The sequence below is a fragment of the Leucoraja erinacea genome, chromosome 4, assembly GCF_028641065.1.
Source record: "Leucoraja erinacea ecotype New England chromosome 4, Leri_hhj_1, whole genome shotgun sequence".
In the NCBI taxonomy this organism is placed as follows: domain Eukaryota; kingdom Metazoa; phylum Chordata; class Chondrichthyes; order Rajiformes; family Rajidae; genus Leucoraja; species Leucoraja erinaceus.
In genome coordinates, this window is record NC_073380.1 from 62,668,561 (window position 1) to 62,684,377 (window position 15,817).

Sequence of the window (15,817 nt, forward strand, 5' to 3'; positions counted from 1 at the left end):
GCGCCAACCACCAATCAGAGCCTTCGTGGATGACCTGACTGTCCCCAGTGCCAGGAGGCAGGTGGATCCTGCAGGGGTTGGAGAAAGCTGATTGGATGGGCAAGGATGAGGTTTAAGCCAGGAAAATCAAGGTCACTGGTGCTGAAGGGCAAAGTCATGGACAGGTTCCGCTTCAACATCGAAGGGCCACCAATCCCAACTGTCTCCGAAAGGCCAGTGAAGAGACTTGGCAAGGTGTTTAACAGCAGCCTGAAGGATACAGCATCTGTCCAGGCAACCTGTCAGGAGCTGGAGAGCTGGTTGAGAGCAGTGGACCAGTCGGGGTTTCACGGCAAGTTCAAGGCATGGATTTACCAGCATGGTATCCTGCCAAGGATACTCTGGCCACTGTTTATCTACGAAGTCCCAATATCCATCGTAGAGAGATTGGAGAGGAAAGTCAGCAGCTTTCTCAGAAGGTGGTTAGGACTGCCCAGGAATTTTAGCAGCATGACCAAGCATTAACACCAAGCTCCAGCTGCCCGTGAAGTCCCTGGAGGAGTTTAAGGTGACTCGGGCCAGAGAGGTGATGCTGTACAGGGACACCAGCTATCCCAAGGTGGCTCGGGCACGGGTGGAGGTGAAAACTGGGAGTTAGTGGAGAGCCAGCGAAGCCGTGCTGCAAGTGGAATCTCGGATACGCCACATTCCTGGTGGGAGCAGTGACTCGGGGAAGAGCAGGCCTGGGAATCTTCCCAACTCCCCAGTTTGACAAGGCCAAGGGGAAGGAGAGGCGCAGGCTGGTCCAGGAGGAAGTGAGGGCAGTGGTGGAGGAGGAGAGGTGTACCAGAGCGGTTGGCTTGAGGCAGCAGGGAGCCTGGACAAGGTGGGAGCAGGCCATGGACCAAAAAGTCCCATGGACTGAGCTCTGGCAGGCTGAACCACAGCCCATCAAGTTCCTGGTCCAGGCAGTGTATGATGTCCTGCCCAGCCCATCGAACCTCTTCATCTGGGGTAAAGCGGAATCTCCAGATTGCCCGCAAATGGACGTTGGAACACATCCTGAGCTGCTGCCCAAAGGCTCTTGGGCAGGGCCGGTACACATGGCATCATGACCAGGTTCTTAAACCCATTGCAGAAGCCATCAGCATGGGAATCAGCAGCTGCAGACGAGAACGCCCCACCACACAGATGATCACCTTCGTGAAGGCTGGAGTGCAGCTGCCAAAAACCACAGCAGCCAGGAATCCGTCAGGAATCCTGGCGACTGCGCAGGACTGGCAGCTTTCCGTAGCCCTGGTGAAACAGCTGAAGTTCCCACAGCACATTGCCACGACCACCCTGAGGCCAGACATCCTCCTGGTCTCCAAGGCGACCAAAAACATTGTCTTGTTGGAACTGACAGTGCCGTGGGAGGACCGTCTGGAGGAGGCCCATGAGAGGAAGATGACGAAGTATGAAGAGCTGGTCATAGACTGCCGCAAGCAGGGCTGGAAGGCAAGGTGTAGGCCCATCGAGGTTGGCTGCAGAGGTTTTGCAGGGCAATCGCTCTACAAAGCCCTGAGTGCACTGGGCATCAACGAGGAGAAGAGCCATCAAGAACACCACAGAGGCAGCGGAGAAGGCCTCGAGATGGCTGGATCAGGAGAGAAGGACCATGGGGAGGAGGGAATGCCACCTGAACACAAGTCGTGGTCTGATCAACCACGGCTGGGTCGCCTGGGTGAGGGTGTCTGATGTTGAAAGAACCGAAATACCCAATGGCCCCAGGTTACATCACTGATGATGTGTTCAGGAGCATCAATAAATGTATTTTTAGCAAAAAAAAATCCAGTTAAACGCCTTGGGCTGGATTCTGCACCAACAAAAACAGTGAGTAAATTGTTAGCATCCAGACACAGTGTGATCAATTCAACATAGAAGTCGGGGAGCTACCATCTCAATTGCACTGTTCTGCCTTTGTCAAGCATTGCTAGATTGGTATGGCTTCCAAGAAAAATTGCAAGTCTCAAGTTACTGCCTTCTTGGCACAGGGAATTAAATTGAACAACCATGATCTCTGATTTGGTCATACTTCAATTATTGCCCGTGGTTTAAAACAGTAAAAAAAGAGTTTTGCTTGACTTTTACCAAAACAGGGTATCCGCTTGAGTTTGGATAAAGTCCATGTAAACTTGTAGAACAGATAGCTAAAAAAGAAAAGGGAGGTTAGCAGCAATGGTTATTGTACTGGTAAGGATATAATATATTTGTGCAGAACTGGTTAATTATAAAGTTGTTTCTCCACTACTCAAATGGTGGGAAGGCGATACAGGCACTAATTTTCAGGCAATATATAGAATTTTATAGACATCTTACAGTGATGGTGAAGGATTTTAATTATCCCAATTTAGGCTGGCAGACAGTATGAAGAGCAAATAAAGGGAGAATATATGTGTTAAATTTCTTGCTGTGTCTTCTCAGCTGAACAAGGCAGGGAGTAGTGCTGGATCTCACTCTAGGAAATGAACTGGACAAGGTGAACCATTTCTTGGTGGGAAGGGATTTTAGGAACATTGGAATAGTTCTAGGGAGGACAATGAAAAATCAAAGCTGAAACCATTCAATTGGGTTAGGGTAGGGGTAAGGGTTAGGATTTCAATTGGATGAAATTGAATTGACATGCATCAAATCTGATCATTAAATGAGGAAGGGACGGTTTTGAAAAAGGAGAGACATGCTAATAAAATGGGGGAGTCGGGACGTGTTGGTGGGAGAGATAAGGAATGGAAGAAATTCAAAGTTAGAGTTTGTAAAGAAGTTAAGTCTGACGCACTGTAAGTTTACTGAGTATTTAATAAAGGCACATGTGAAGCACGTCCCAGTACTGACTGCATCTAGTCTTCAGGCGTACTGGAACCAAGGGGGGAGCAAGGGGAGGATATCACAGTTATACTGAGATGACTAAGGTGTGGTTAGTGGTATTGAGGTAGCTACATTATAGGTTGCATGCATAAACCATCTACAGAGTTCTCTGCAAGATAAACTAGAATATAAAATAATTTTCGTTTGTGAAAGAAAGACATAAAGTGGTGGAGTAACTCAGCGGGTCAGGCAGCATCTCTCGAGAACACGGGTAGGTGAGGATTCCAGTCGGAATCCTTTTTCAGACGTTTCAGGCATGCTGGCTGACCCACTGAATTACAACTGCACTTGGTGTCTTTTTTTGTAGACCAGCATCTGCAGCTCCTTGTTTCTGCTTTAGTTAGATGTCAGCTTCACAATTTACTGGAGAACCAAACTGGTGAACTAAACTGAGAAGAAAACTGAGAAACAGCAGGTAAGGGAGACGGAATGTTTATGCGAATAGATTGGTTGCTAAACTAAATTTGAACTAACAATGGTTTTACAAAAATATTTACAAAAATATACATTACACAGTAATTGTCAGAAGAAGGCTTGGATCAATTGAAGTTTCAAATGTGAAATATTCAATGAAATCATTGCATCCATCTTTACCAGGGATAAGATTTCTGCCAATCAATTCCAATAGCTGTTAGTGTGGAACTCATTTAGCACATCAAGTTAAAAATTACATTGAATCTCTTCACCGCCAAATAGAATTTCTAGTGATATACTAGCAAGATATTGCATTCACTTAAGTTGGTTTATTTAGTATCATAGGTTAGCTGTGCATAAAAAGAGAGCTAAAGTACATTAAAAGATTGAAAAAGTAATATATCTAATTCCTCATAATTTCTTAGCAGCACAGCAGCAATTACTGTACCTCTGAAGTTGAAGTTCAAATTTCAAGTTCAAATGCATTTGTCACATGCACCATAATGTGCCAGGGAAAAGTAATTTACCATGCAGCGTTACAATTAAAAAAGGACACAATGCACAACCTAATTCAACACAGACATCCACCACAACACTCTTCACTGTGGTGTAAGGCAATACAGTTCAGACAGTCCTCCATCTCCTCCTCCCTTGTTCACCCGTGGTCGGGGCCCTGACCCTCCGTAGTCGCCGCTACGGACGTTCAAGCCCTCTGGTCGGGATGGTCGGAATGCCGGAGTCGGGACAGGTCGAGCACACCCCGCGGCCTGGAGCTCCCAATCGGCCACCTCCTTACCGGAGACTGCGGCTTCCAGATGTTGTAGGCCGGCGGTCGGAGCTCTTCTCTGGCGAGGGATCGCCCACTCCACGATAGTAAGTTAAGTCCGCTCCACGCCAGCTGCCAGAAGCTCCACAGACCGAGGCTCCAGGATGTTGTTGGCCGTAGGCCAGAGGTCGGACGCTTCTCCGGTGACCCCCGGCAAGGGGGTCCGCGATGTTAAAAGTCCCCGCTGCGCCACGGCTGAAGCTCTGAGCCCACGAGGACCTGAAGGATATATTACTTAAGCAATATTTACATATTACAATTTAAAAGTAATACAGCTGGTCAAGACGTGGAATTGGGTTTATTTTTTATTTTTATCTGACTGTACTTGAGGTTCATGAGCTCTTACTAGTGAGGGAGGGAAGGACTGATGACTTGAAGTCTAATTTAAAATGAGAAAAGGAAACCGCAATGCAGTATATCATCCATCATTTACCCACCGATCTTAACCACTTAAGGCTAATGGATTTATTCTGGCAGTGGTGGAAGATGTTAGTTTCGAGTTTTGAAATGTACTTCTGATGGCAATTCATTTTTAACCTGCTATTTAATGGATCTTGGCAGACATGAATAACAAATGGATGATACCCAAGGTGTACGTGATGTTATTATGAATGCGTCAGTCTATCCCAGTGAAAGATGTTCACACTGCATTGATTATTTACATTAAAACCTACAGGACTGTAAATCAGCTTATCTTTCACCCCATTTAAGAGAAAGAAAAATATTGATACAAATTATTTTTATAATTAAATTTTTTTTTTCATGACAATAAATAATTTTACATCCCTGGTGGTTACTCCTAACACGTTATTAAAATGCGGCCGTGAAAAAAAAATGTTTTCTTTGGATAACGTGCCTTGCATCGTTACATGTTTGCAGTCACTTCTATTTTGCTCTTGTAAGTTCATTATGATAGGTTCAGACACAGAGAGAGAGTATCTCTAAAAATTCCTCATGTGAAAAATCTTTACGATCAAAGGTTAGACTTTAAGTTAATATGACCTTATTCCATGTTTTTTTAACCGCAATAAAAGTAACAATGCAGACTAAGGAAAAGATACTTGCGACAAATCCTGGCATTTTCAGGCAGGCTTAGATCTTATATGGCACCCACATAAAAAAACTCAACCTGTTAACAGCTACATTAGTTCTATGTTGTTGAAAAGGAAATCGTAATAAATATTAAATTAACAATTTAAATGCAGGTGCAAATGTGCTTGTTTATTTCCTCATGTGAATACAATAGAAATGTTTTAAGGAAAAGTGCCTCAATTTGTTCTTTAATTCTGTAATCACGATTTGAAGGTTACTTTAGGACCATGTTATCTCCATTGGTAGTTAAAATTAATATTGGAGTAACTCAGCAGGTTGTAATGCATGTCTGGATAGGCAGTGATTGGGTCAGGACCCTTTTGCACACACAAGAAGGGTCCAAGCTCAAAATGCCACCCATCTATAAAATCTAAAGAAATGTCCCATCCTGAATCATTGCCTATCCATGTCCTCCAGAGATGCTGCCTGGCCCGTTGAACTACTCTAGCACTTCGTGTTTCACACAAGATTCCTGCGTTTGCAGTTCCTTGTACGTATGTCCTGATCTTGTTTTGTTAATTCTCACCAGTTTTGTTTCATTTATGCTGGCTGTTTTGGAGTTTATCAGTAATTGTAATTGCAGTGCTTTTGATCTCTGAATTCTAAGTGGCGTGGTTTGCTAAATAAAGTTAAGCTTTGTTGTATATGTTGGTTACCTGTAGAAAATAGTTTTGTGCACAATCATAAAGAACCTATCAACATTTCTGAAGAAGTAACCAACATATAACCTTCCAACAAAATGAGGCCTGCTATGCAATTTGCCCCAAATTTGCCTAACTTTCTTTAGCATATTTATTGTGAATATTCTCTCAGCATATGATAGTCCCGCCATCCTGGGAATTAACCTTGTAAACCTACGCTGCACTGCCTCAATAGCAAGAATGGCCTTCCTCAAATTAAGGGACCAAAACTGCACACAATACTCCAGGTGTGGTCTCACTAGGGCTCTGTACAACTGCAGAAGAACCTCCTATATTCGATTCCTCTTGTTATAAAGGCCAACATGCCATTCACTTTCTTCACTGCCTGCTGTACCTGCATGCTTACTTTAATAGACTGATGTACAAGGACCCCCAGATCCCGTTGTACTTCCCCTTTTCCCAACTTGACGCCATTTAGATAGTAAGTCTAAGTGGATTTCTCAGAAGGAGAACTGATTGTGGATCAGATACCCGGCATGTCGATATTTTGCTCATCTTTTCTTACCAGCATTTAGAATAAGCAACACGATAGTGTTTACATTCAGACAGAAATTGACAAATGAGAAGAAAAAAAGCAAGCTAATTGATGAGCCTTTTTTGTATGTTTGCCTGCAGTACGCCCAGTTATAACTACGCTCCAAACATGGATAAGCACTGGATTATGCAATTCACTGGCGCAATGCGACCCATCCACATGGAGTTCACCAACATTCTTCAGAGAAAGCGACTGCAGACACTGATGTCAGTGGACGACTCTGTAAACAGGGTAAGGATCACGATTGAACCTTTTAATAGTTAATGGGATGTTAACCATCAAAATAACTAGGTTGCGGACGTTTATTGGTTTTCCCAGCTGTTCTATAAAAATAATGCTGCAGAGTGACAATTTCAATGTAAAACCATTTCCTTTATTCTCCTTTATTATTTGCAATTAGTCAATATTATACTAAGACAACTTGCACTATGATTTAGATATTCCAGATGCTTGCAGAGACTGGGGAACTGGACAACACCTATGTCATCTACACTGCAGACCACGGTTACCACATTGGCCAATTTGGACTGGTAAAGGGAAAATCAATGCCATATGACTTTGATCTCCGGGTTCCTTTCTTTGTTCGTGGACCTAATGTGGAACCAGGGTCAATGTAAGGGATTATCATGTTTATGTATATGCAGCCCTTAAACTAGCATTTTTCACTTCCGACAGACAAAGATTAGATGTGGCGCTGTTTGTGATTCATAAGTTCATAAGTGGTGGGTACAGAATTAGGCCATTTGGCCCATCAAGTCTATTCAGTCATTGCTGATCTTTTTTTCCTTTTGACCCCATTCTCCTGCCTTCTCCCCATAACCGCTAATACCCATACTAATCTGCAACACTGCGTAATGAGTGTGGCTGACAAATTCATCAGAAATGTAACACTGCACCCTTACAAAATGGTACTTGTGAGGAAATATTACTTAAAATAGCATAGTCTGTGTTATTACCATTTCTGACTAGTGGTATAAATTTCCATGAAAATGTACTCCCTTCCATTTTATAGATACGTACATGATTCACAAACACAAAACTATGTCCAAGAAATAAATTCAACAAAATGTTAATGAATAACACAAAAAAAATAACATTGATATGTAATCACCAGTAATTCACAAAGTGTAACAAGATGTTGAAGGGTAATCTGCCCTTGTGATTCTGCACTCCATGAAAACCAGAACTCCCTTTGAAGGAGGAGAGAAAATTGGAAAAATAGACACCAGAGAACAGAATATGTATGATCAAATTACCAAGAAAATATCCTCAAACAATATCATTCTACTTTAATTTGAATTCAAAAATGTATTAAGATGAGATATTTTTATGGCATAGGATATGAATTGAACCAATAGCCTAATTGCAGCAAACTCGGGAATATAAATGAATAAAAAGATTACAAAGCATTCAGAAAGCATTACCTTACAACGGCCTCATAATCAGAACATAGAATCAGTAATGACTTGGCAGCACCCTCATGGGAACCTATCATTTAGGGCAGAGTTTCAATTTCTGTTCTGCTGGTAAAACGTAGTCATGTGAAATGTAACTGATACACTATTGATTATTGATTCGGTAGAAAAACGTGTTACAAGAGAGCCATTTGCAGCTTATTTATAAAAATCTGAATGTTTCAGAAGCAGGAGCAGCAAAATTTGAATCTCTAACTGCAGTTCATAATTTGGATTTGGCATTTAATTTAGTGCAACCCGTGGCGATATAATTTGGGTCGACCATCACTATTTGTAGGTTCCAGCAAAAGGTCTTCATCCTGGTGGGAGATGCAATGGAGTGGAACGAAATGGGCTGTTCAAGGAGAAGGCAATCTTATAGAACCTTTCGACAGGGATAAATTTAGAAAACAAATTTTTATTCCTCATTTCTTAAACCTTTGTGCCGAGGCTTAATGTCATTTCTGTGGTCCTGTGACAAACCAGCCGGGGAGGTTTCTTTTGATTAATAATCGTGCTCGCTTCTGTCCCTCCTGCTCAAAGTCATGACTGTCACCGAGGAATGATTCATTGAGAGTTAGAAGTCCTTCAGTACTTTGTCCGACACGTCATTTGTTATATGTGAACTTAGATAGTATTGGCAGTCTCTTCAATCATATGTGTTGCAGCTAGGTCGGTGTCACCACACATGTCCACAAGTTCTCATCATCAACAATCAATACATAAGTGGAAACCCCAGCCCAAAAGCCTAGTTTAGCTCCAGGATACCTGAGCAATTGTGTTGAACCAGCTGAGATCAGTTCTATACAACTTCCTCTATTAACATAACCAGGATTTCATGGTGTGGGGCTAGTTAATTAATGGTGTGGGGTTAGTTACATTTTAGAGGATATAAACTAGATAAAGGGTAATTGGGTCTAAAATAATACGAAGGGGAATTATGAAAAAACCTTTGAGGATATGAGAACATGTAAAGAGGCGAGTGAAAAAAACAAATAATACAATTTAAAGAAAAGAAAAAGGAGGGAAAATGTGAATATGGTCACAATTGACACAACTTTTGTAGTTTCACAAGAATGTTTGATGAGATTGGAAAATAAATCACAGAAGGAAAAGAAAAGAGTAAAGGTGGTAAATAAACCATTGAAAGGGCAAACAGCGAAAAACATATTTTTTCAATGGGGAAAATGGAAATTAGGGAGAAATTTACCACAAGGACCAAGAGGGAATTAGTCATACAACACAGAAACAGGCCGTTCAACCCAACTTACCCATGCCAACCAAGATACCACGTCTACACTAGACGTCCCTGCCTGTCCCTGCCCGCGTTTGGCCCATATCCCTCTAAACCTTTCCTATCCATGTACTGGTCCAAATGTCTTTTACATATTGTTATAGTACCTGCTTCAACATCTCAGCATCTACCATCTCAAGCCCCCTTAACATCTTATACTTTTCAGTAAAGTCACCCATCACTCTTCTGAACTGCAAGGAATACAGACCCAAACAACTTAGCTTCACGGATAGGGCCAGCCTCACATTCCAGGAAGTAACCTGGTGTATCTCCTGTGGAATACTCCAATACGACCATATTCTCTTTTAGATAAGGGGATCAAGACTGTACACAATACTCAAAAGCCTGTATACATATGACAAACCTCCATAGTCGAAAACTCTAGCTCCGTCACATTAAAGGCCAAAATGCCATTTGTTTTCTTACCTATTTGTTAGACTTTCTTGCCGTTTTAACCAGTTGGACCTGCACTGCCGTAAATGTAAAGCCTCACAAATGCTTAATGTGACCGGTCTGTGGCCATCTCAGCTTTTCCTACTATCAATTGCTGGCACTAATCCCAGATGTGGGGCTGGTACTCAGGGTTGTCTCTGATTCTGGAACAGGAAAGTCCAACAAGCCGAAGGTGCACGCGCCCATGGGTCTCTTTCTGTGGAAAGATAAGTGGAAGAAAAAAGAAAGACTGTTTATAACATCTTGCGTGAAAGGGAATTTGAATTTCTCTCACTGTAGAAAAAGACGAAAGACAAGGAACTTTAACTACAGGAAGCTGCTTTAACTGGAATATTAAATCAGGATAAACATGAGGTCTCTTTAAACTATAAATAGTTCTATTATAAATGATGCCTATTACAATTTTATAAAATGAACAATATTCAACTCTTTTGACAGTTTTTGTAGCATCATCACTATTTGAGCTCGGTTGGAACAAATCTTTACCTTAAAATTAAAGTGAAAGATACAATGCGCAGATGCTAAGAGAAACAGGTTAACTTACTGCATTTCTTTCATTATCATTGTGCTTACATCAACAGCATCTCTCAACTTGTTCTGAATATTGACCTTGCTCCCACCATCCTGGATATAGCCGGCCTTGATATTCCGGCAGATATGGATGGAAAATCTATCCTGAAACTACTGGAGCCTGAAAAGCCAGGAAATAGGTAAGCTGAAATGATTAATTCCTGGACTTTACAAACATTAGATGAAAGTGAGGGGTAGTTAATGAGAAATACGGCAAGATTTAAAAGGTCTCAGTAAATAAAAATGTTTTTAAAATGCAGATGCCAGAAACATTCAGCAGGCTAAGGAACACATGCAGAAAGGGGATCTTTTGGATCAAGAGAGCAAGTGGTCTATATAAAAAAAGAAAAAGAGGTGGTGATGGGTTCATATTGAAGGTGGCAGAAATGTTGAAATAGTGGCGGAAATCCTGGGGGGGCCAGGAGGGACCAGTCCCCCCCCCCCCCCCCCCCCCCCCTCTGTTTTGAGAGGTGGGGGACGATCCCCCCCAATTTTTTGTAATCCGGATTTTAAAACCCGATGAAATCTTTGTTTTCCGCAAGACAGTGGGGGTGGGACTGCTGATCGAGGGCGCCGATTGGACGAGAGAGACATCGGTCAGCAGGCAATGGGGGCGTAACATGATGATTGAGTGCGATGATTGGAGGAGGGAGGCGTCGGTCAGAGGCGGAAGTATGGGGGGTGGGGTGGGACAGAGGATAGAGCGGGGTGATTGGAGGAGGGAGATGTGCCCAGGTTATAGGGTCACAACGGCGATTTTTGGACCTGGACACCAAAGATAGGATCTCCGCTATAGGATCTTTGCTGAACACAGGCCTGCGCCTCATCTACAGTCAGGATCGATCCCAGGTCTCCAGTGCTGCAATCGCTGCCAAACCGCCACTGGACCACCCCCATCCCCACCCGAGTGCCCCCCCTTCCCCACGCCCAGGGGTGGCCGGAGACGTCGGGTGTCGGACGGGCGCGGTGCCCCCGGGCCACCAGCTAGCGCAGAGAAGCAGCGCTAAACCCAGCTCAACTCTGCTTGTCCCACCGGGTTAACCTACAGCCCCGCCTGGACTTACGGGAAATATGGCCCAGGCTTCCAGCCAGCATGGAGAAGCAGCGCTAGCTCCACGGCTCCGGACTGGTATTCCATCAGTCCAGGCAGGGCTGTAGGGTAACCCGGCGAGACAGGCAGAGTTGAGCTGCATTTAGCGCTGGATTGAGCCTCCGAAACCTCGCACGTGTGTGTGAGTGTGCGGATGCGCGTGCGGCTGCCAAGAAATTGTGCCCCCCCCCCCATTCCCCCGGTCCCCTCCATATTTTGATAGTGATTTCCGTCACTGTGTTGAAGCATGATGCATTGGATACGGAGGCTAGTGAGGATGAAAGGTTATGACCAAGGGAACTCTATCCTTGTTCCCTCTGGGGGTGGAGAAAGGAGGAGCGAGTGCCAACCTGTGGGGCACAGAGGAGATACAGGTGAGGGTTTCATCCACAGCAACAGGTGAAATCATGTTTACTGAAGAAAGACGACATCTCAAATGTTCTAGAGTGGAGATTCCCATTTTGGGAGCAGATGCGGTAGAGACGGAGAAATCAATGGATAGTTACCTTACAAAAGGCAGGGTTGGGCATAGGTGTACAATGGACAATGGACAATAGGTGCCGGAGTAGGCCATTCAGCCCTTCGAGCCAGCACCGCCATTCAATGTGATCATGGCTGATCATCCCCAAGCAGTACCCCGTTCCTGCCATCTCCCATATTTCTTGACTCCACTATCTTTAAGAGCCCTATCTAGCTCTCTCTTGAAAGTATCCATAGAGAAATCCACAGATTCACAACTCTCTTGTGAAAAAGTGTTTCCTCGTCTCCGTTCTAAATGGCTTACCCCTTATTCTTAAACTGGCCCCTGTTTCTGGACTCCCCCAACATCAGGAACATGTTTCCTGCCTCTAGCATGTCTAAACCCTTAATAATCTTATATGGTTCAATGATACCCTCTCATCCTTCTAAACTCCAGCGTATACAAGTCCAGACGCTCCAACCACTCAGCATATGACAGTCCCACCATCCCGGGAATTAACCTTGTAAATCTACGCTGCACTTCCTCAATAGTAAGAATGTCTTTCCTCAAATTAGGGGACCAAAACTGCACACAATACTCCAGGTGTGGTCTCACTAGGGCCCTGTACAACTGCAGAAGGACCTCTTTGCTCTTATACTCAACTCTTCTTGTTATGAATGCCAACATGCCATTCACTTTTTTCACTGCCTGCCTGGTGGGAGTCCACAGGTTTGTAGTAAACTTCAGTCGATAGTCTGACCCCTGAGATGAGGCCAGAGAGATCAAGAAAGGGGAGAGCTGGAAGTTGTAGCTTTCACATTTTCATAAAGCTCGCAGTAAAACCAAGAGATAAAACCTTGCCACAAGGCAACAACACCATACAAATTAACGGGGCCCCGATTATGCATGCATACTTTGCCATAATCCTTTCATTGTGCTGAGCTTTACATACAGTGCAAAACGCTGCCATTACTGGTCCTCTGATTTCCCAAGACATCACAATGTCATGGGGACTGATTGTGTTGGACCAATCCCTTCAACCATTGCCATCCCCACCCCCATTTTTCTACATTTCCATAACAGCCTTTTTGAACTGAGATTGCTACAGTGAGTGTACTTTTAAGAGTTTAAATTGTTTCCCAGGGGTCAGTTTGGGAATGGCATGGCGGCTCCTTCCTCTGTAGGCAGCCACCAGCAAAGATCCTATAGCAGAGCAAGATGGCCTACTCTCACGCAAACGTGTAGTACGGTCAAGGGGAGATTCATGGGTGATTGTAGGACCCATTTTAGCAACCAGCCTCCGCCATCTTATTCCGCCATCTTGTTCCGCCATCTTGCTTCCGGCCAAAGATCGGATCTTTGCTTCCGCCTCTGCTCCCGTATCTTCGCTTTGGTCTTTAATTTGGGCAGGGAGAGGGGGGTGCGCGGCCTAGGGCAGTGGGGAGAGGGGGGTGCACGGCTCGGGGCAGCAGGGAGGCCTGCGGCCTTGGCGGGGTGAGGGGGGTGCACGGCCCGGGGCAGTGGGGAGAAGGGGTCCGGGGCAGCGGGGAGTGCAGCCCGGGGAGAAGGGGTGTGCGGCCCGGGGCAGCGGTGAGAAGGGGTGTGCGGCCCGGGGAGAGGGGGTGTGTGGCCCGGGGCAGCGGGGAGAGCTGGTGTGCGGCCCGGGGCAGCGGGGGGGGAGGGGCATAGCGGAGGAGACATTGTAATTTGGGGGAGGCGAGGGAGTGCCGGGGGGGGAGAGGTGGGAGATTTGAGGGGTGGGATAGGGCCTAGTGTGTGTGAAGTTGCGTGGAGGTTTACAATGTTTCTTATTTAATGTCCCTTGTCTAGTCTGAAATAAAGTTCATCATTGGATATAAAAATCAGGATAAATATAATTGTGTGTGTTATATGATTATATACATTTATATCACATTCATGTATGTGTGTTTATAAACATTTTATTCTTTAACAAGAATTAACAGAAGTATGAGCTAACAGAATTATGAATCTAACCCTATATCACGCACAAAAACTGTTCCCCCACAATGTTAATTACCCAGCGAGTCGGGTCGGGTCGGCAAAATCAACTCAAACACTGCTTGTGAGCCATTTAAAAAGAAATGATTTAAAAAAAACATTAAAAAAAGACTATTACCAGAGTCAAATTTTATTCTTGACAAGAATTAACAGAAGTATGAACCGACAGAATTATGAATCTAACCCTATATCACACTCACAAACTGTTGCCCCACAACGTTGATTACACTGCGAGTCGGGTCGGGTCAGGTAGGCTCCGGTTACTAAAATGGGCGGGGAAAAATGCCCAGGATCCCCTCCGTAGCGTACTACACGTCAGCCCATTGCATTTCGCAGGAGTAGGCTATCTTGCTCCGCTATAGGATCTTTGGCCACCAGCAGCAATAAGCAGTCACCGTTTTAAAAAATGAATGAAGGGTGAAAATTACAAATGATTTTCTTCTGAGAGTTTGCCAGTTTTCTAGATTTGTGAGTCACCTGAATAGGTGCGAACAGCACTTGTTTAGCACTGCAGCAAAGAACAGAATCCTGATTGTGCACATGTGTAACAAACATCCATTATATCTTTCCCAGATTCCGTTCAAACAAAAGGGCCAGAATTTGGCGTGACACGTTCCTCATTGAGAGAGGGTAAGTCGCATCAAATATTCAGCAAAATATATCCTGCATTTTTTCCCAATCTTCATAAAGAAATAAGGTAACAAGAGTAGAATGGAGAATTTTCCACAAAAATATAAATTACTAGACAAGTAATATCAGTTTCACACGGGAGGGCTGGTCCCCTCACGCGATATTTCACCTCTCCACCGATTCCAATATTGCTGGCCAGGGGGGGGGGGGGGGGGGCTTTCTGGAGCGCTAGCATGGTGTTGTGGGCTGAAGGGACTGGTTTCCAGAGGGCTAGACTGGACATTGTGGGCCGAATTGATTCTTGGGCTGGCAGCTCAGTCACTCACACACACAAACATACACACACACACGCACGCACGCACACACTCATACACTCACACTCACAATCACAATACACACACGCACACATTTACACTCACAAGCACATATACACACACTCACAGACACTCTCTCACACACACACACATAGACACTCACAGTCACACACACACAGACACACTCACACACACATACACACACACTCACTGATTCACACACCATATATATGGCAGTAAACTTTCTTGAATACTCACGTAGCTGAGTGCGGCCTCTCCACTTTGGGGCTTCCGCAGTAAGCGGCACTTCCGCAATCAGCGTGACCTCTGCACTTACCGGAAATTACGCAATCAGCGAGACCTCTGCACTCACCAGAAATTACGCAATCTGCGCGACCTGTCCACTAAGCGGAAGTCACAAAATGAGCGAGACTTTTGAACCAAACACAGTCAGACCTAATAAAGCATTGATTCCTTCCAAACACAGTTGGACCTAATAAAGCATTGTAGTTTCAAGCACAGGCAGGGCAGCAGGCCAAACAACTCATGGTATTGTCATTAAGGGCTAACAAATCATTTGTTGCAAGTACATTGCCGACTCACAGTTCAGTTGATTCACAGCTTAGAAAGAGAGTCGTGGCCTCTCCCTCATGATCTTGAAGAGTGACTGAGTCACGTCCCCCCCCACCGGAAGTGACGTTACCTTCATTGCGGTGATTGACAGGCGAGAGGATTTCAAGGTTTTTTAAACACTCATAACTTTTTTATTTTTCATCGATGGGAATAATCCTCGGGGACCTGCACAGCGGAGGGGGACTGTGAGTAACATGGCCAAAAATCATAACGATATATGTTAGCGCTTTTTCTAAAATCAAAGCACAGTGCAAACAGGAAGTGGTCAAGATGAGACTTTAAATGATATAGATTTTGTGATTGTATGACTTTGTATTAAACCTGGTAGTTTTGATGTTTATCTGTATTTCACAAATGTCAACATAACTGTCATGGAATTGATTCTACCCGAAGTATAGAATTTCTCAGGTTTTGTTAATTTTCAATTGTACTGTCTCACAATAATTATG

The 15,817-nt window shown here is 44.2% G+C and overlaps 1 protein-coding gene across 12 annotated transcripts in view; it reads left to right on the forward strand.

Moving 5' to 3' along the window:
* The window catches only part of LOC129696489 (extracellular sulfatase Sulf-1-like), a 448,145-nt gene that overhangs the window by 382,691 nt on the left and 49,637 nt on the right, over positions 1–15,817 (forward strand). For all 12 annotated transcript variants that reach the window (XM_055634441.1, XM_055634443.1, XM_055634440.1 and 9 more), the window contains 4 exons: positions 6,532–6,682; positions 6,889–7,064; positions 10,234–10,362; positions 14,365–14,421. In XM_055634441.1, the coding sequence (XP_055490416.1) occupies positions 6,532–6,682; positions 6,889–7,064; positions 10,234–10,362; positions 14,365–14,421 (513 nt within the window). The remainder of the gene's footprint in view (positions 1–6,531; positions 6,683–6,888; positions 7,065–10,233; positions 10,363–14,364; positions 14,422–15,817) is intronic.